This window comes from Hyalella azteca, unplaced genomic scaffold (assembly GCF_000764305.2).
Source record: "Hyalella azteca isolate HAZT.00-mixed unplaced genomic scaffold, Hazt_2.0.2 contig3312, whole genome shotgun sequence".
Lineage (NCBI taxonomy): Eukaryota > Metazoa > Arthropoda > Malacostraca > Amphipoda > Hyalellidae > Hyalella > Hyalella azteca.
The window spans coordinates 333,517-352,565 of record NW_025933564.1 but is presented as its reverse complement, the minus strand read 5'-3'; the positions used below and the strand labels follow the sequence as shown (position 1 = coordinate 352,565).

The following is a 19,049-nucleotide window of genomic DNA, read 5'->3' as shown; positions in this document are numbered from 1 at the left end:
TAATTTGCTGCAAGCAACACATGGGACTATGCTTCCTTGTGTTCTTCTGGAGTCAACAACTCATGAAATGTTCTTCTTCAACTTCAAACGGAGTAAACTAAAGAAATGTTTTTCTGGAGTCAATTACGGTTGAACAATTATTAATTGGTAATTTGTTAATTATTCTTTATTACACAAAACTAAACCATGTGAGAGACCCATGTAAGACCTATGTTAGAATGAATTGACATTGGTTACAAAAAGGAAGTGATTGAAGCAACTTCTCACCTTTTTCTCGAAAGAACGTGATAGTACCTGTCTCTTATACACATCTAGATGTGTATAAGAGACCGGTTTAGGATAATACAAAATCTTCAGTGGAGTTAGTTTACTATCACATCATAATTTGACAGGGAGCAAATTGAAGACGTGTCACTCGAATAGTGTTGAAGTGGACACATTATTTTACATTTTATTAGGATTATTTCATAAAATGTCTGAAAATGAGACAGAACATGTAAACTTTTCCGATATCGAAGAACAAGAATCAAACATAACTCAAATGGAATGTAGATGAAGAAAAGAGGATAGACACTCAATCACTATCCTGTAATTGATCACTTTCGATAACAGTGCGCAAAGGATTTGATTTTTTATAATTGATAAAAAGCAAGTACCGAGAGTAACATTTAATCCCTATGCAGGATAAGGCTTGAGGGATATTAGTGCAAGCATGGTCCCAAGGAGTTACCATTCAAAAGTTTGGATGAAAGTGTCCACATGCGTGTACGTACGTATTGATCAAATCATCAAAATTTCAGTTGTGTGGGTGAGGAGCAAAAGAATCACTCGCCTCGTTCGTAAGCCACCAACTGAAAGAAATTTTACTTGAATTTAATCTTGACACTTTAAACTATTTGTTCTGTCGATTTATTCAAAACCAAAAATTACCACTTCAATTTACACATTACATTCGGTTTCTCTCGCCAAAATAAGTACAAATAAAATACTAACTTTGCACAGACGAGAGATAAGGCGACAAAGGGCAGCAAATAAGCTTATTGGAATCCTGAACATTCAATAGAAAACTAATATATCAAATAATAGCTTAAAATATTAGGCATCAAATATTAGACAACAGTTTGCTTAAAATGCACCTTACTACAATTGCCTCGGTGCAGTATGTAAATACTTTAAGCAACATCACAGGTCAAACAAGGTTCGAAATTTGATATTAACACAATATGGACACAATAAAGTTATTAGTCTGAATCTTAAAACTACTGAGAAGTGCTCGTTTTGTTTGGTATTAATAAAAATTAGTTTCAAGTAATGTAAATTATAAAAGAAAATTAGCAAGAGACATTACTGATTAAGGCACAGAAATCTCAATAATCAGAATCATCGGAATCGTCGCCCTGTTTCCCCCCTCGGATGGTCTTAGCATTCTTGTTGTCAATGAGTTTTAAGGTTGATCTTCTGGGCTTGCCTGCCTCAGGAGGATGCATCAGGTCACCAGAGTATTCAATAACGTCACTGCGGGCAAGTCTCCACTCAAGCATTTCGGTGCTAAAGTCATCCACGTTTCCTAGTTCTGAGAAGCCAATGATGTAGTCCTTGGTCTTACCGTCCTTCACCACCACCAGCGTGGGTAGCACACGGATGTTAAGGCGATCTGCAAGGCACACGGACATCCAAGTTAAGTACTATGCTTCACATCACTTATGGCTGTCAATGCTAGGCATGAAAGTTACCTTTCGCATTAATAATTTAGAAGATGATGGATATTTGGTCACAATAAAGTCATTTAAACATCGAGTGTTGCACTGAAAATCATGCTACATTTAGAGATAAACAAGTTGAAGTAAATTGAGTGGAATGCTTCAGTTTGAGTCAGGTGTGAAAGTGAAGATCATAGTTGCTTAAGCTGTATTGAGATTGAGAGCTGCATTGAGTGCAATATGTATCACCACCAAGAGAAATTGTTGTCTGACCCGTATATGGATAAATTCAGCATAATCAATACGTGAAAAAATCGTTTCCTTCTTTTAGCTTGGCAATAAAGACCTGGCCATGAAAGTATTCATCTCATTAATGATTAAGAAATACTTTCCAAAATCATCTAATCACACTGTCCCTCATTACTTACAGATTAGTAATGTTACATAACAATGTAACTAAAACCTACTAGTTCATTAGAACATACTTGTAAGAAAAGGTGACTTTTCAGCATTGATTTTACAAAACTTTGCTTCGATGTGCTTCTTGCAGAGCAGAGCAAAATGCTTGTCCACAATCTTGCACCGCTCAAAGCCTTCTCGGTAGAAGTGGCAAATGACATTCTCGGACTTTTTGGTGGTCTCAAAAAATTCCTTCTCCTCACTGAGCTCTTGGTACTCACCATGACCCTGCAAAGGGAGTACATTTACTAGGAAGCTTTGGCCACTACACAAGCCTGCTTGCTTCTTCACAGCAAGGAACTGCCACTTGCCATTCATCGTGCAGGGAAGTCTTCCATACAATTTGGCAGCCACTCACTAACCAACCTCTTTCCAAGCATTCACAGCCTTTATTTGTACACAATTCCAGGCATTCATTTGCTTTTCATTGTAAATACAAAGCTTTCCATTAGTTCCAGGGTTGGCGATTTTTTTGATTTTTTTTTTTAAAAATCAAAAATCGATGATTTTTTATATTTTTTTCATGATTTTTTTTATTTTTTTCAGCTTTTTTGCCTTTTTGAGGTGTTATTTTTTATGTTGCAATTAGCCTACTAACAATAACAGTATATGGATCATACTGGATGGCTAAAAAGGGCACTTATTGCCTGCAATAATGACCAACAGGCCAAGGTGGTGTTTCCCACTTAGGGATTTTTGGGTAAACTATTATTGATAAGTCTATTCATTAGCTTTGTAAAGTTTGTATGGAGCAAGGTAATGAGCTAAATACTGACCATTTAACTTGCTTCAATATACAAAAACACTTCAGGAATGCAGATCTCCTAAACATTGAAGAGCCACATAACAGATATAGGTAGCTAATAGCACAGTGCACAGCACTATCAATAGATCTACTAGCTTTATGTCCTATAAATCTACCAGACTCTACCTTCTATATACACAAACTAGTAGTGACTGAGTGACTGACTGCACTGTTCCCATTTAATTCAGACCAATAAACCAATACTAAACATAAACTGAATAAAAAATAAAAAAAATCAAAAAAATTGAAAAAATCAAAAAATCATGATTTTTTTATAAAAAATCAAGTGATTTAATCACATTATTTAATCATTTTGATTTAATCATTGCCAACCCTGATTAGTTCAACAATGCTAACCAATTTTCAGACCTTCTCATTTCAATCTTGATTTCTGATAATTTCATATACGAGTTGAAAAAGAACTTTTCTAAAAAATGAGCATGAAAAATTGAGAAAAGGTAGATAGAATATAACTCATAAAATTGTAAATAAAACTATAGAAGATGAAAGCTTAGTAGCATCCAAATGCAATACACGTTTCAGATAGAGCAGTATTGCGTTACAAAATTGCAGGCTTTCTTCCACATTAGGCATATCTGTTAAGGTCTGCAGAAATGAAGCAGTAGCAAGGGCATTGCCTAATTAATATTGTCAATGATTAGAATAATACACGAGGCTAAAATTGCATAGATTTTGTCTGTGCCAGGCAGTGAGCAGAAGACATCACAGGACTATGATAGATCAGGGCAGTTTTATCAAAGGAGGAAAGCGTATACCTGAATCTTAAGATCCTTCAGACCTGAACCACAATTCCTTCAAGAAGAGGGGAGATTTCAAGAGAGAACTTTTGCAATATCTAACAGTAAACAAGGGAAAATATGAACAAATATATAACATTATAGGACAAAACTGACAGAGAACATCAAAAGTATTACTAACATTGCTGATCCATTCATTCTTTTTAAGAGCCCTTTTTCTCATTGCTGCCATGCGCTCCCTCCTTATCTTCTCCAGCTCATCCCCATCAAGATTGTCAAGACGTTCAATCTCAGCATCCACCTGGCTCTCAATGATCTGCACAAAAATGCAATTGATATGAGTATCAACAACTTATGGCATTGTCTAGAGTAAAATTATTCATGGCCAACTCAGCTACAGCTGTAATGGAATATTGTGGGTGTAAATTCATAAATAGAGTGCAAATTTGAAGAATTGGATGGTATTAAAATTTTACTCTGGAGAAAAAACTTTTACAAAAAGTTGTGGTTCAGTTATAAAGTAATTAACAATTATCATTGTCGTGTACAATTCAAGGGGAGCGTCAGCCAGAAATTTTATCTTGGCTATTTACAGACGGATCACTTTGAAACTTGGTACACATGTGTAAAACAGAAAAATAGAGAGCTTTTATTCATGTAAATTGAAAAAAAATTAAATAAAACATGAAATTCTTAGAAAACGGCCAAAAAAGGGGGTACTGTAGAAATCTATCTCCTCCTAGGATTTACAAGCTACAACATCAAGACACATATCATTTGATGGTAAAGACTACTATATCTATCAATTAGTCATAGCTTCTTTACTGAAATTTAAGTTTTTGTGGGTAGGAGGGGCTTTTTTTGTAAATTTTTTCAATAAATATTTCGATTCCCCCCCCCACATAGTACCATAGCCCCAGACAAACAACTTCATTAAAAACTACTTATAGTCATACATAATTTTGCCCACACATGAGAAAAAGCTCATGTGTTGACATGTCATGTGTAGTTACTGGGGCATTTTAATACAGCATTAACCCTTTAGCGGGCAAGCATTGAAATATCAAGAAATTAAAATTTCAGAAACCATTTCAAGAAAGTAAGAAGTATTATACAATATATTTATTTCTATGAATTTTTATATATAACATATTTTATGTCTGACAGCCTATTTATGTTTTTTCTTTATATTTCAGACTCTACAGTCTTATATATGGTAATTTTAACTTAATTTCCAAGCTAGTCAATATTACCCATCAGGGCTGCCATTAGGTAGTCACATTTCCCTCATTATGGGGCAGCACCCCCCATTTGCAAACTATGACACTTTCCTCAAGTTTGTCATTTGCATATGTAACTAGAAGAGTTCTACTACAATGCACCAAAACCTGGAGTTATTTGGAGTTATTTTACCAAAAAATATAATTGATTTTACCACCTGGTCAAAGTTACCCCAAGAGCTGGGGTAACAAAGACCATCACTTTTTTTAAAATTACATAAAGACTATGAGAGGCAGGAGCCAGCAATTTATGGTAAGTGAAGCTAGAGTATAGACCTGTATTTTGCATGTTTCAATTCAAGTTTAATTTAGCTAGTAAAAAATGGCATCATTTATAAAAAAAAATTGGTCTAAGTTAACCCATTTTACGGTATTTGTTTTAAGATTTTTTACATATATATAAATTCAAGATGTCTTGTCGTAATCAGTGGTAAAATTGATACCAAATATGAAATTGTACAGTAACTTATTTGAGCTTCAAATTTTCAAACACAGAATTGGGAAGATTTAATAGAGGCCTTGTTTATTGAAACCCGAGAAATGTGAGAAGCAATACAAAGAAACTGGGTGTGTTCACTGTGTTGATGGGTGGAACTGTTCAACCCAGTCCCAGTTCCACCAAGAATCATACTCTATGAATAAGTACCTACACATCATACATAGTAGAAAAAATTTTGAATTGTGTGTGGAAAAATCTTCATCGTCTACCAGCCCCAGCCACAAGAATGGGCTTTTTCTGTTTCATTCAATGTTGGCTTCTGCCCAATATTCTAGTTTTGAAAAGTATATACCTATACAGAATTTACACGTTAATGTGTTATTTGTGTAGGCCTACATTACATTTATATATAAAATTATATATATATGCCATAACTGAAGACTGTCTGAAGTTTGAATGTCTAAACTTTGAATTTTTTATTATGAATGATTGAATATTTGAATATTATGAATGTTTGAAATGAATTCATAATATTGCCAAGTAAGTACTTAGCTAGTTATAAATGATTGGATCAGTGAGGCCAGGCCGCCAGGGTCCACTGTCCACTGTGTCCAGGGACAGCTAAAAATTTCTTGGTTTCATTTTTATGGATAATTGAAAAAACATTTTAAAAATAATTAGCCATAAAAATATTTTTCTGGCTAGGCCTTAATCTGAAAACAATAGGTCAACTTACCTGAGAAGCCATTGCAAGCTGTTGCCCTAACATGTCAGATGTCACATTGGCCATTTTCACAGATAAATAATAAAATTTAGGCTTCTAGGACAGAACACTATTGTCAATTTCTGAAAAAAAAGATTAAACAATCTCTCATTAACACAAAAAAATTAATCTATCTTTCGCGGTTGCACCGTTGCGGTTAGCCCTCCCTCTCATGAACTTTTCCAGCAGCCCACCCACATCTCATGAACTTTTCCACTTTCCAGCAGCCCTCCCACAGTGAGTCCCACTGTCCCACTCAATACACTCATGAGTCATGACTTTCAAGTTGCAACATTCCTACCTATTCAAGAATTTTTAAATGACCAGCTGGTGAGCTAAAGCTGACTCAGCTGAGTTTTTCACAGTTTAGTTTTAAACTAGCCTAACATAAGTTGTGTCTACAGTCTAACCCTAATCGAGTTCTAAAAGTTCATACCTATGTTGGCTATGTACCTACAATTAGTCAATAACATGATTAGCCATTTAGCCTATTTATTCTCTGCTCGTATACTGGCATTGTAAAAAAATGTTACTTTAACCCTAACAATTCGGCATTACACCATTACCTCTTTCGAAATTACTTTTGTTAGTTTTGTATACGTTTAAAGGTCTCTGATCAGTTATGAGTCACGGTGTTGCGGGAAAGGTTGTGCCAAATTAGCAGCCAAAAGCGAGTAGAAAAAAAGTGACAAGATTATTCAACTGAAGCATGATTTATCACTACTTAGAAGCTTTGAATGCAAAGCGAATAATCTTGGCAAGTTCTTCTGCGAGGAGAAAAGAAATACTAGACACGCTGGTAAGATAAAAATAACTAGCCTATAAACGAACTTTAGGAACATTTAGGTACCTAGCCTCCTAGGTAGTATACACAACACGTGTTGTTTCGAGTTTGCACCAAACTTCCTTTTTTATCTGCACAGGTCCGTTAATTAGGTATGCTAGTACGGTCACGATCATGAAAAAATGACCCGGTTATCTAAATTAAATTTTGAATTTAGGCATTTAATTCTGACCTACCCATGACCAAGTTTACAATCCATCAGCCTATATAGTTCAACTGTCAAATGACCTCATAAGTCACAACTCAGCAATACCAATCCACCTTTGTCAGTTACTAAGTTAACCATACATTTTTCTGTGGTTTATGAATCGAAAATAAAAATAAATTATACGGCAAGAATTTTATATGGTGCTCTATAATATGTGTTTGAAATGTTTTATTTTCGTTTTTGAAGTCATAGCCTACTAGTTTTTCTTGCATTGCATATAAATCAATAAATGCACTTCATCAATCAGATTCTTTCAATTCAAATGTTAATTAATTTGATAGTTTTGCTCTATATAGATTGCTCGCAATAAGTATTATGCATGCATATGTGCTATGGCTATCTAACTAATTAATAATTTTTACAGGGCTTGAAATTTGAAATACTTGTACCAAAATTTGCCGAAAATTTGAATCAAGACAGCTTTGAGCATCCGAAAGACTATGTTGTGGCTACAGCAACCGCTAAGGCTGATGAGGTTAGTATGATTACATTTTATGAGCGGAAAACTATTTCAAATGACGAGGTGCCAGTAAATATATTTCGAAGGTGCGACTGTACACGATGTACAGATAGAAGTGAGAAAGTGTTATCGTAATACCACTCGTAGACCTTCGGTCGATCTATGATTCAATGTTCATCCAAAAATATTCTTTCATTCAATCTCTTTCGCTCGTAACCTAAGTATCGGTTAGTAATCCGTACATCTAAACCGCATGTAAATTTTGTGCTTCGCCCCTTAATATCACAATAGCAATTCAGCTGCTATGTTGCTTGATACTATCTCTAAAGTAAACTGTTAAAAAAAATGACCACCATTTTCAGTAAACATACACAATTTCCGAGTAAAATTTTGTAAGAGACATAATCTTTAAGAAAATAGGCTGTGATTTTTTCTGGTATAAGTTACTAACGACCGATTAGCTATTTGCACCGAAACAATTACTAATTAGAATGTTAGCTCCATTGTCACGCTTATGGTGATGTGATATATGATTATTGTAGGTTATGTGGTAGAAGAGCTAGTGATGAGAATCGCCGGTTCCTTCACTGAGTAAAGGGAACCCAAATAAACTAAGGAGGGCTAGAGGGAGATGTTTGCGTTGTCTGGATTATTTACGGAGAGAGAAGGCGATAAAAGTGGCACAAAAAATACAAAGGTAGACTGTAGAGAACAGATGAGCATCACATAAGAAACTTTAAATTAAAAAAAACGGTCAGCAAATAGGAACGCAAGTGTCAGGATTTGGAACAAAAGTGTGACATGCAGGATGCACGTGACTGGATGGCAGTTGGTAGAAAATAATGAAATGCGAATAGACTTGGACGAAAAAATAGAAAAAGAGTGTAATGCACAATTAAACGATATAGTTAGATTACTTATGCCAACTATGCGGCAGGGTGGCCCAGTGGTTACAGTTCAGAGTACCATGATTGGAGCAGAGAGGCGCCGGTTCGATCCCAGCTCTGTGCGCCAGTTTGGTCAGGAGGCCGGGCGGTTAAGCACAGCAGAATTTGAAGCAGTGCGTTGTGAGTTCGAGACCGCGACAAGCTGTGGATGATCTGCGATGTTAAGAATTGGCGACAGGCCTATGGCCTAATAAACGCTGAAACCGCTATTATTCATTATAATATGAAATGCGAGATGAATGGTGCACTCTTAATGTCTGTGACGTATTTAGCATACCAACAGGACACTTCGTAGTGCATAGTGCTACTTCGTAGTGCTAGTGCCCTATTTAGCATACGGGCCATAGTTAGATTACTTATGCCAACTATGCGGCAGGGTGGCCCAGTGGTTACAGTTCAAAGTACCATGATTGGAGCAGAGAGGCGCCGGTTCGATCCCAGCTCTGTGCGCCAGTTTGGTCAGAATCGGCAAGGAGGCCGGGCGGTTAAGCACAGCAGAATTTGAAGCAGTGCGTTGTGAGTTCGAGACCGCGACAAGCTGTGGATGACCTGCGATGTTAAGAATTGGCGACAGGCCTATGGCCTAATAAACGCTGAAACCGCTATTATTCATTATAATATGAAATGCGAGATGAATGGTGCACTAATTATGAACTAAGTGCCTGAACGTGACGGACAATTTCTGAACTGAGGGCAAATGTCGATATCTGTTGTTTTTTTATCTATTTTGAATGATCGTAGTATGGTTCGAATATACGCGCGGAATGAAATGGGTGTAGATGAGTTCTTTTAAGTTTTGTGTTTTGGGGGTGTGAAAGAAACTGTGGGACTCCTGAAGATAAAGCTAAATACATACGAGAGAAAAATAGTGAAGATGCTGCAGGTGATGGTGGTGAGAGGTGACGGTATAGGGACGATGCGTTGATTTAAAGTTATAATAATAATAGCGGATTTTGCGCTTATTTGTCCGCAGGCATGCCGCCGATTCAACATCGCGGAACATTAACAGCATGTTGCAGCCTCAAGCACGCAACTCATTGCTCCAGTTCTGCAGTGCCTAAAGTTCGCGGCATGCTTAATGTTTAAATTTACAGGTTCGAAAGCGGCTGAGTTCTCAAGATCAAGTTGGTGGCGCGCCTGACTTGATCGTAGCGTGCGACACGTGCGTGACGCTGGACGGCAAGATCTACGGCAAGCCAATAGACGACGACCACGCGGCTCAGATGCTCACCATGTGAGTTGACAGCTCAAGTACAGGGTTCATGGAGGGTAGACTCGTTGCGTCTCGGGATATTTTCCTCGAAATGAACCGGGACAATTAGATGAGAAATTTCCAGGGAAAAAAATTACGGGGCAGAGGGAAAAAAATGTGAAATAACGGTATGAAACGCTGAAGTGCTCAAAGGCTGAAGAAACATAAAGCCGGCTAGCTATAACAGAGACTATGATGTGTCAAAAGACGAACTTGAGAACACGTGCAGTGAAGATGATGATTCATTTAATTTTAATATCCGAGACCCACATGAAAATAGTATATGAATGCGTAGTAAATTATGATGTCAGTTAACCAAACTCTAAAGCCAAAGTTTTCGCCCAAGCCAAGCATTGAAGAAAGTCGTGCCATCACCAGTATTAGCCTACTAGGTACTGCAAATGAGAGTAACCTTTACTAACCTAGTAGAGAGCGCATCACTTTCTGCTTTCTGGAACTTGTTCTTCTGGCCTCTCGTTCATTCAGTTTTAATCGAAGATTGTTAAAAAGAAGAAGCATAATTGTTTCTCTGGCAGATGCTTGTTTCGTAAAAAAAACTTGTTGGATGGAAGCAGGCTCTTAAAACGGGCATTAACTGGACGCTACTCGCTATTAACCCCATAGGCAGACATTTGCCAGATCTACTTGCCGCCTGTACTGTCCCCGTGTACAAGCACCTTAATTAAAGCAGGTAGTTCTCTTGTACACGAGGCCTCTAGCCTGACAATTCGGGACGATTAGTGCTGACCGTAGTTTAATTTTAAAACGAATCAAAGCAAAATTTTGCGTCGATTCCAACCGCGGAGTCTAGCTATCGAGTAAATGTTTTACATTAGGAAACGAAATGACATAAAAATCTATAATAATTCCTCCCGCTGCGCATTTCTAACAGTTACTTATGTTTTCAAGCTACTAGACTTCCACTGGATTCGATGTGGTGTTAGGCATTTCAAGTCTATACATTTTTTTCATAGCTTTATCTAGTCTGTTCTTGAACGCGTTTTTACTCGGAGCATCAAACGATGTAATCGAGGAGGCGGTTCCACATGTCGGTGTTTCGAAGCGAGAAGAAATGTCGCGAGGATGAGATGCAACGCAGTTTTTTTAGTTTATAGTCGTGGTACCTGGTGTTGGTTCTTGTTTTAAATTCTAGTAATCCTTCTGGGAGCTTGTATTAACCATGAGTATACTTGTATACTTCAATGAGGTCCCCACGCAGACGTCGATAACATGGGCTTGGAAGTTTCGTAATCTTTAATCTTTCATGTCTGCGAGTTACCTTGTGTGTGGTACAGTTACTTGGCCCTTAGATTTTTAATGAGAAAAATGCTTCGCAATTGTGTTCTAATTTGATTCCTGAAGGCTAACTGCATGCTTCACAAAGGTGGAGCGGACGCACACAAGAAGTTATAAGTGGTGTGTGTCTGACGCATCGCCTCAGTGCCGACCGCCAGTGGCGGAGTAATACCTTCAGCGAGACGACCAGCGTCAAATTTCATACGCTGCAACAAGACGCCATCGCGGCGTACGTGCGTAGTGGTGAGCCAAGGTAAGTGCACGTAGCGGTGAGATTTGCTTTAAAACTGGAATCAGATTCATATATGCTTTTGAACTGATCCTCGAAACCGATCCTAATTGAGATTTTCCTCAATTCCCACTTATTCCCTTTACTTGGGCTAATGCTATAACTCCAGTTTTAACTCAAATGCTCGTCGATTCAACAGCCGTATGACACGACTTAGATTTCCTTTGAACTCTTTATACCCGTACCACCTCACCAGTCGCTGTACTAACATCTCCTGAATGGCAATAATGTTGAGAACTATTAGAAAGATTTGAAGAGTTTACTTTGAGCAATCCTACTCAGTCCTCTCATTACTGAAACTAGTCTACGTCAACAGGGGCAAGGCGGGCGCCTATGGTATCCAAGGACCAGGAGGTGCGATGATAGAGGGCATTGTTGGTGACTACTACAACGTTGTTGGTTTCCCGCTTCACCATTTCTGCAAAGTTCTCCTACCACTTCTTCAGAGTAGTGAATGAATAACCCATTTAAAATGGTTCCTACTTAAAATCCTCATGAAAGATTAATAGTTACATTAAAAGTAAAAATTGTATCCAGATGGATTCCTCATTAAATGCAGGTTCAAATGCTAGTAATTGAACTTTAAAAACTGGTTAATTTCGATTGAATGTTTTATTGCTCCCTATATCTTAGGTAATATATAAACCACAACCGTTTTTATGAACGGGCTAAAAAAAGTATACGACGGACGATTTAACAGAGTATATTGAAATATTAACATATTGATCACGAGCATTGGAATAAAATGACAGGTGAGTAAAACTGCAGTAATGGCACGGTACTATTATTAAGAGTCGCACATGAAGCCAGGATTACTAAGAGGAAAATGCAGTGTGTCATGCTACTATTCACACACCAAAAAAAAGCAATGACTACTTTACTTTCCATAACTTCATTGTTGGAACTAACATAATACATCACCGATAAACACAAAACGTAAACACACACACGACTTACATGTACCAACATAACAACATTCAAATTCACAAACATATGAATAAAAAAAAAGAATTTTCACATTCTGAATCTGCAAAAGTTTCATTGATTCAACAAAAGCCTGACCGCATGGTGAGGCGAAATTATGATGCCACTACACACATCCTAAAACTCTTGCGATCATAATCCAATGTTGATGGATAAACATCACAAACATATTGGAAGATTCGATCTTCATAAAGTTTATGAAATCCTGATTCTTTGTCACCAAGCGGTAGATTGTCTCATGTGGCCAGAGCGCTCATCTTCAGAGAGCTTTAATTAAGGAGCTTACTTTTATTGTTACTGACAGAATTACGCACGATTCAATCTCATTGTGAGTGGAATAAAATAGCGGTGTAAACAACGCGGCTGAAGGTATTAGGATCTGATTTTGCTAGGCCTCAATGGAACGGAAAAACAAATGTAAATTAGTGGCATGTATTTACGTATCTGTAGGCTATATCGCTTCACGTTCGCCTCTGGCAGTGAAATTAACATAATTGACCAAACAAAGTCCTGTAATCCAATGTTGATGGATAAACATCACAAACATAATGGAATATTCGATCTTCATGAAGTTGTTTATGAAATCCTGATTCTTTGCCATCAAGCGGTAGATTGTCTCATATGGCCAGAGCGCTCACCTTCAGAGAGCGCTCGCCCTTGACTTCAGAGATGGAATCTAAATCCAGTAACTGCTTAAATTATGGAGCTTACTTTTACTGTTACTGACGAAACTACGCACGATTTAATCTCATTTGTGAGTGAAATAAAATAGCTGTGTAAACAACGCGGCTGATGGTATTAGGATCTGATTTTGATAGTCCTCAATGGAACGGAAAAACAAATTTTAATTAGTGGCATGTATTTACGTATCTGTAGGCTATATCGCTTCACGTTCGCCTCTGGCAGTGAAATTATCCTAATTGACCAAACAAAGTCCTGCATAAATTACCGTTATTACTACATTCCCTCTTCGTAGGTTGCAATATTAACAAGAAGAATAATTAATTGTAAATTTTTACTAAGTTACAACGAAATTCTTTGGCATTAATATAATGAAGGAAACGAAAGGTCGTTAGTTCACACATTTTCAGGTCATGAAAACAATTCGATTAAATGTGAACAAATTTCGACTAATTACGTACAAGAAAAATTAATTAAATAGCTACTCTGCAAAAGTTTTTTAATAGTTCTTACCGTTAATCGGTTAATGATACTCGAAATGTCGCTGTACTCGCTGCCGGCCAATAGAAGCGTTTAAGCGAAAATTCATTTTATTTTTTACTTTTTAAAATTCAATAAAAAAGTACCGCCATTATAAATTTTTGCCAAGTCAACGCAATTTAGGATACTAAATGGTGGAAATTGTCTGAAAAAGGCCCTGCAAGCCACCGGTGGGTTGCAGAGCACTAACTTCAAACTTGTTAACCTTACCAAGTTAACCCGCCCAAAAAGTATCACACAATATGAGGTGTTAACGTATCACTCAGGAAATTTAATGAGTCATGTTGGTGACACTTTATGCACGTATCACTGATACGCCCTTGTCCGCGGTAAACAGGGTTAAGATGACCGGCCCGATGAAAAAAAGAGCATCGCTATTTGACCATGACTGACTCATTTCTTTGAGTGTAGGCCCACTCGGGTCGCACGGCACAACGCACTAAAGACGTCACACCCACGCGACGGGTGGGGTGAGATTCAACTGACGTTTCTTTGCGTCTACATCATCTCTACCATGGTTGAACTAGAATAAGGTTAACCCATGGTTGTACTAGTATAAGGTTGACCCATCAGAAGCCCATTTTTGCGGATGTAGTTTGTTCTTCGCCTGTGACGTCACTGATCTCAGTGACGTCACAGGCATTAACCATTCACCGAAATGCAATCAAACCAGTCAACCAATCCGTCATGAGAATGATGGGATTATTTACGTTTCTCGAACTCAGTGACAAGAAGGAAGCTGAACTGAAAGACGGAAATCCTAGCGGGTCAACCTTATATAGTTCAACCATGATCTCTACGGCCTCGGCTCGTACTTAATTTGACATCAACACCCACAACTAGAATTATTGAAAAGTTTAACAGGAGAATAAAAATATATATTTATATATAGATCGATTCACGTTTCTTTACATTAGCATAAAATAACCTAAGGAAGAAAGACACACACGAGGAAAAGATTTTAAAGGCAAGTTTTGGATTTTCATAAGAGTGAACCAAAACTTAAGATAGTTTGTGTCGGCATTAGCAGCAATTGTTCCACACAATTCCTGGGACATTTTACAGTTACTTACCCGTGATCCTAAAATATCTTCTAAACTTGTGGTTACATTTTAATAAAACTTCTCACAGAGACTCTTGTAGTCATTCAGCTCGTATTCATGTTGTGAGATATTCCTTAATTCACCAGTAATACGGCTATACGGATAGCAGGTTGACAAAAAATATGTGAATATCGCCGCGAACCTCATACATCTCCCCCAGGTCAATGATATAGTCCGTTGAAACACAAAAATTCAAACAAACTTAACCCTTTTTTGACTAGTTGTCAGATCTTGCATTCCAGGGGTTACAGACCTAGTAAAATAATGTACGCGGTTTTTTTTTTTTGGGGGGGGGGGTTTAACTTAAGAGTTTTAATTTAAATGCCTAGTGACCTGTAGCTAGCTAATCACGCTAATTAAATCACGTCAATCAAATCACAGATCACGCTAATTAAATCGGAGTTTAGGTACCGGTAATGAGATTTTGTTTGTGAGGAATTTAGTCGTCAATGAGTGGCCGTATAACTTGCGAAAATAGTGACAATAGTTATGATCTCTGGAACATAGAAACATAAGGAAGTTTTCAAGAGCTTTAGCGTGAAGTTTCATTGCAATCGCTTCCAATTTAGGAGGTATTTTGGGCTCACGGTCTTAAGATAACGTGTCCGTAGAAATAACAGCGTGAACGTCAGTCGGTCACGAATAATCTTTTTCTTTTCTAGTTACTAAATTACAAGAAATGCAATAAATCCCTTCGAACAAAAAATTTTTTGGAACTGGCAATTTTCGTCACATTAATTTTATTGCGTTGCTTCGTCCAATTTAAAATTTTTATTGTTATGATGGCCAATTTTTTTTCGAAATGGCATTTCAAGTTCAGCAATTTTAAGGCCCTGCCAGTGAAGCTACGTTTTCTATGATTCACAATCGTGCTACAAATAAACAGCAAAACGAACGCCAGATTAGGAGGATGAATCAAAGTTGTGAACGCCCGAAATTAAGTTTAACCTAATTTAATATATTTTTTCTTTGGTATGTAGTGGAAAAACAGGACGCATCTCATGTTTCGGTATGGGCAATCTTCTCGATGGCGCTACCGCAGGGCACTATTTAATAAAATTGTTCAGATGAATTCATTAATTTCAGCGATTCTCCACTTTAGTTCATTCGGATACTACGTCTCGTGCACGTACGGACTATAGCTGATGAACCCTTACCGGAAATGGGTGGATAGCTAGAGGTCAGCATATCCCAAGTCCACAGTGCGACTCAAATACCTTCCCGAGCGTAACGCAGCCGGGCATCTTCACGGCTTTTGACACAAAGCGCCCACCACAACAGCGCCGTTCAGTCACTAGTTCACAGCGCCGGAGCGCAACAGGCCCTACCGCAACAGCTACTCCTAACGTAACGTAACCTAACCTAACCTGCGCCGTCTATTGCGCTCCGGCCAGTTGGGCTCCGGCGCTGTGGAGCAGTGGCTGTGTTGTGCAAAGCGGATTTACTGTTAGCCGGAGTTACCCACAGCTCATTGATCTGAGGCTATGTGTAGATATTGCATGCTGATGGTTGGCGTTTTGCCAAGGGCCTGTTTACGAGTCAATTTTGTTACCCACGGCTGCGCTCCCCCGGAAATAAACAAAAGTACAAATAAAATTAATATCAGATTCTCTAAGTTAGCATTTACAGTCAAAGAAGGAAATAACATCCACTGAAACGTTTAAGCTCTAGTAATAGCCAAAATTTTAATCCATAATGAAAAGCAAAAATATATATTTTTAAATGAAAGTACGATCGGAGAAGTATCAAGTATAAGTATATACTGAATTACCTCTTTATTTCACAGGCCGAAAATTTACTATAGAGTGCAAGCATTTTTGAATCACTCTTTCACGTCACGTAATGTCACAGGAATCGTAGGTTTCGTTCATAACATTCAATTGTGGGCTCATGAATGAAGAACGTCAGCGTACGTCTACTGACCTCCAGTTACGTCACTCGTGCATGCAAATATTTCATGTCGTCAGCAATTTATTGTCAAAATCGTGAACAATAAAACCTCTAAAATTCACTGAGTGTTCACAAAGTATCAGCGAATGAATTTCGGTAGCTATTATTGCAACTATGTTATTATATTCCAACTGTACGAATAATTGTGTACAAAGGTGTTGGGGAATTTCTGCATGTCAAAAATTGTTAATTAAATTTTGTTGCGAAAATGTACTCTTATTTTCCCGATTACATGCTGCTTAGTTCAATCAAATTTTAGGCTAATATATTCTTCAAGTTTCGAGTTATTGAAGAGAACATTGAATAGAAAGAAATGTACGAATAATTCCGTCGCTAAGAATTAGTGCAGCGCACTGTAATGCGTGCGTTAGTGTGCTGCACTAATGAAAGAAGTGAGAAGTATTGAAGATCCTAGAATAGATCTTTCGAAAAAACAATTCAACCACCGTCAATAACACACGAGTGGCTACCAAACTTCAAGTTGCCAACCCACAATAGATACGAAGCATTTTGACAGCAAGGTTGAAATAAGTTCATTTTAAACCTGTAGCCAGCTGCACGATAAAAATGAATTGCTGATTATAAAAATCTGTTACTTGTTATATTTATAAATACATTTTTTGGTTTCCTAAGCGGGCGAGTCAAGTGTGGTAAAAAAATGTAACTCAGTACTCACTGCAGTGAGTGACAAGAGAGCGCATTTTCTCGTCGACGAAAACTTGAGGTCACGGACGGACGGACAGACGGACGGACAGGCAGACAGACGGACATGGCGAGCACAATAGTGCATTTTTTCCATAAATGAGAAAATGCGCTAAAAACTGGCGACTTAACAATCAATGATTGTGGTTGAAAATTAGAAGACAAGCCTACGAGCGCAGTGAAGCCCACAGACCAGAAAAAGGCGAGATATTGAAACTAACAATAAACGGCGTATCCATTTGAATAATATTATTAAAATGAATCATATTATTCACTTTTCACACCATGGTTGTTAGAATGAACACATTCATTGGATAAGAACTATCAAGAAGGCTCCTCTATAATTCGAACACAGTTTCGACAGAACGAAAATATCCGCAAGTATTGTTGCATAAAAGGTGAATTTCAAAACTGTTACACATACTGTTCTAAGAACCTGATAATATTTCGAGATATTTAGTGAAGTAATAATGTAACGTGAAATAAGTTACTGGATGCGGAGCAGAGCAAAATAAGGTACAGAGTTGCGACCTGCAACTTTTTGGGTGAGCGATACAAGCCACGAGTGATTGTAAGGCTAACGTGAAAATTAATTCAAATAATAAATGGGTTTACAATTAGTAGTGACATCCATATCCAATGAATAAGGCTGACACTGGTGCGTAATAAATAACGCAATAAAATGAAATGTTCAAAGGAAGACATAAGTTGATCACAACACCAGAACAAAGCGAGGAGAGATCAAACACTGTAACAAGTTAAAGCTAAGGCTCTTAGATATCATCACTTTGAGCAAGTAGCGTAAAGATACGAGTACAAAATAACAGTACTTTCTTCAACACCTGAGGTAAAGAGTTCTGATACGTCAAAGTTATTGCAGATTTTAATTACTGTGTTCGAGTTCTCAACGTTGGCAGGGCTACATTAATATATATCTGGTAAAGTTTATATCTTCGCTTCTACGCGGTGCGTCGTAGGGTGGAAGAGTGCACAAGGGGAGATTATTTACAGCTAGCTATTTAAGTAGAAGTAGATGAAATTAGAATGGAATTTTTAGAGATTATTAAAAGTGAAGAGTAAAAGAGGCTTTGAAAAAATTCACGTCATCCGAGGAAAAACCAGCGAAAAATTTCTGTACGAGTCCTGACGAGAATATTACAGGTGAACTTTATGCTTTATTCAAAGAGATTTTTCATTTTTTTTAGAAATTTGAAGATCCTAAAAAATATTAGGAACTAATTATGAAATAAGAAAGCTAGGACCACCCGAGTGCGAGATAGTTTTAGCTAGATGTGCCTCCATAACAAATAATTCCTAGAAAATGATCATCATTACAATCTTTCGGCCGGGAAACATTTTATTAAACATTATATAACGTATTAAACATTATGTAATGTATTAAGCATTATGTAACGTATTAAACATTATATAACGTATTAAACATTATATAATGTATTAAACATTATATAACGTATTAAACATTATATAATGTATTAAACATTATATAACGTATTAAACATTATATAACGTATTAAACATTATATAATGTATTTAACATTATATAATGTATTAAACATTTTATAACGTAT

General features: G+C 37.3%; 2 protein-coding genes across 2 annotated transcripts; one reads left to right on the top strand and one right to left on the bottom strand.

Annotated features, from left to right (window-relative positions):
* Positions 1 to 352: 352 nt before the first annotated feature.
* On the bottom strand, positions 353 to 6,328 carry LOC108668773 (thioredoxin domain-containing protein 9). Its single transcript, XM_018156026.2, has 4 exons — positions 6,178 to 6,328; positions 3,904 to 4,038; positions 2,186 to 2,387; positions 353 to 1,654 (listed from the first exon to the last, which is right to left on the bottom strand). The coding sequence occupies exons 1-4, from the start codon at positions 6,229 to 6,231 to the stop codon at positions 1,368 to 1,370; spliced, it is 678 nt and encodes a 225-aa protein (XP_018011515.1). The 5' UTR covers positions 6,232 to 6,328; the 3' UTR covers positions 353 to 1,367.
* Positions 6,329 to 6,803: 475 nt separating this feature from the next.
* On the top strand, positions 6,804 to 12,103 carry LOC108668776 (probable bifunctional dTTP/UTP pyrophosphatase/methyltransferase protein). Its single transcript, XM_018156030.2, has 5 exons — positions 6,804 to 7,003; positions 7,621 to 7,731; positions 9,758 to 9,897; positions 11,300 to 11,464; positions 11,817 to 12,103. Exons 1-5 carry the CDS (start codon positions 6,914 to 6,916, stop codon positions 11,956 to 11,958), a joined length of 648 nt encoding a protein of 215 aa, XP_018011519.1. The 5' UTR covers positions 6,804 to 6,913; the 3' UTR covers positions 11,959 to 12,103.
* Positions 12,104 to 19,049: the final 6,946 nt, after the last annotated feature.

Bases quoted from the DNA above. Each gene is read 5' to 3' on its own strand.
- LOC108668773 (XM_018156026.2), bottom strand. From the start codon at position 6,231: ATGGCCAATGTGACATCTGACATGTTAGGGCAACAGCTTGCAATGGCT. The intron at 2,388-3,903 runs GTTAGTAATACT...CTCCCTTTGCAG, and splicing joins AGAATGAATGGATCAGCAAT to GGTCATGGTGAGTACCAAGA. The intron at 1,655-2,185 runs GTATGTTCTAAT...TGTGCCTTGCAG, and splicing joins AAAGTCACCTTTTCTTACAA to ATCGCCTTAACATCCGTGTG.
- LOC108668776 (XM_018156030.2), top strand. From the start codon at position 6,914: ATGATTTATCACTACTTAGAAGCTTTGAATGCAAAGCGAATAATCTTG. The intron at 7,004-7,620 runs GTAAGATAAAAA...TAATTTTTACAG, and splicing joins AAGAAATACTAGACACGCTG to GGCTTGAAATTTGAAATACT. The intron at 9,898-11,299 runs GTGAGTTGACAG...TGCTTCACAAAG, and splicing joins GCGGCTCAGATGCTCACCAT to GTGGAGCGGACGCACACAAG.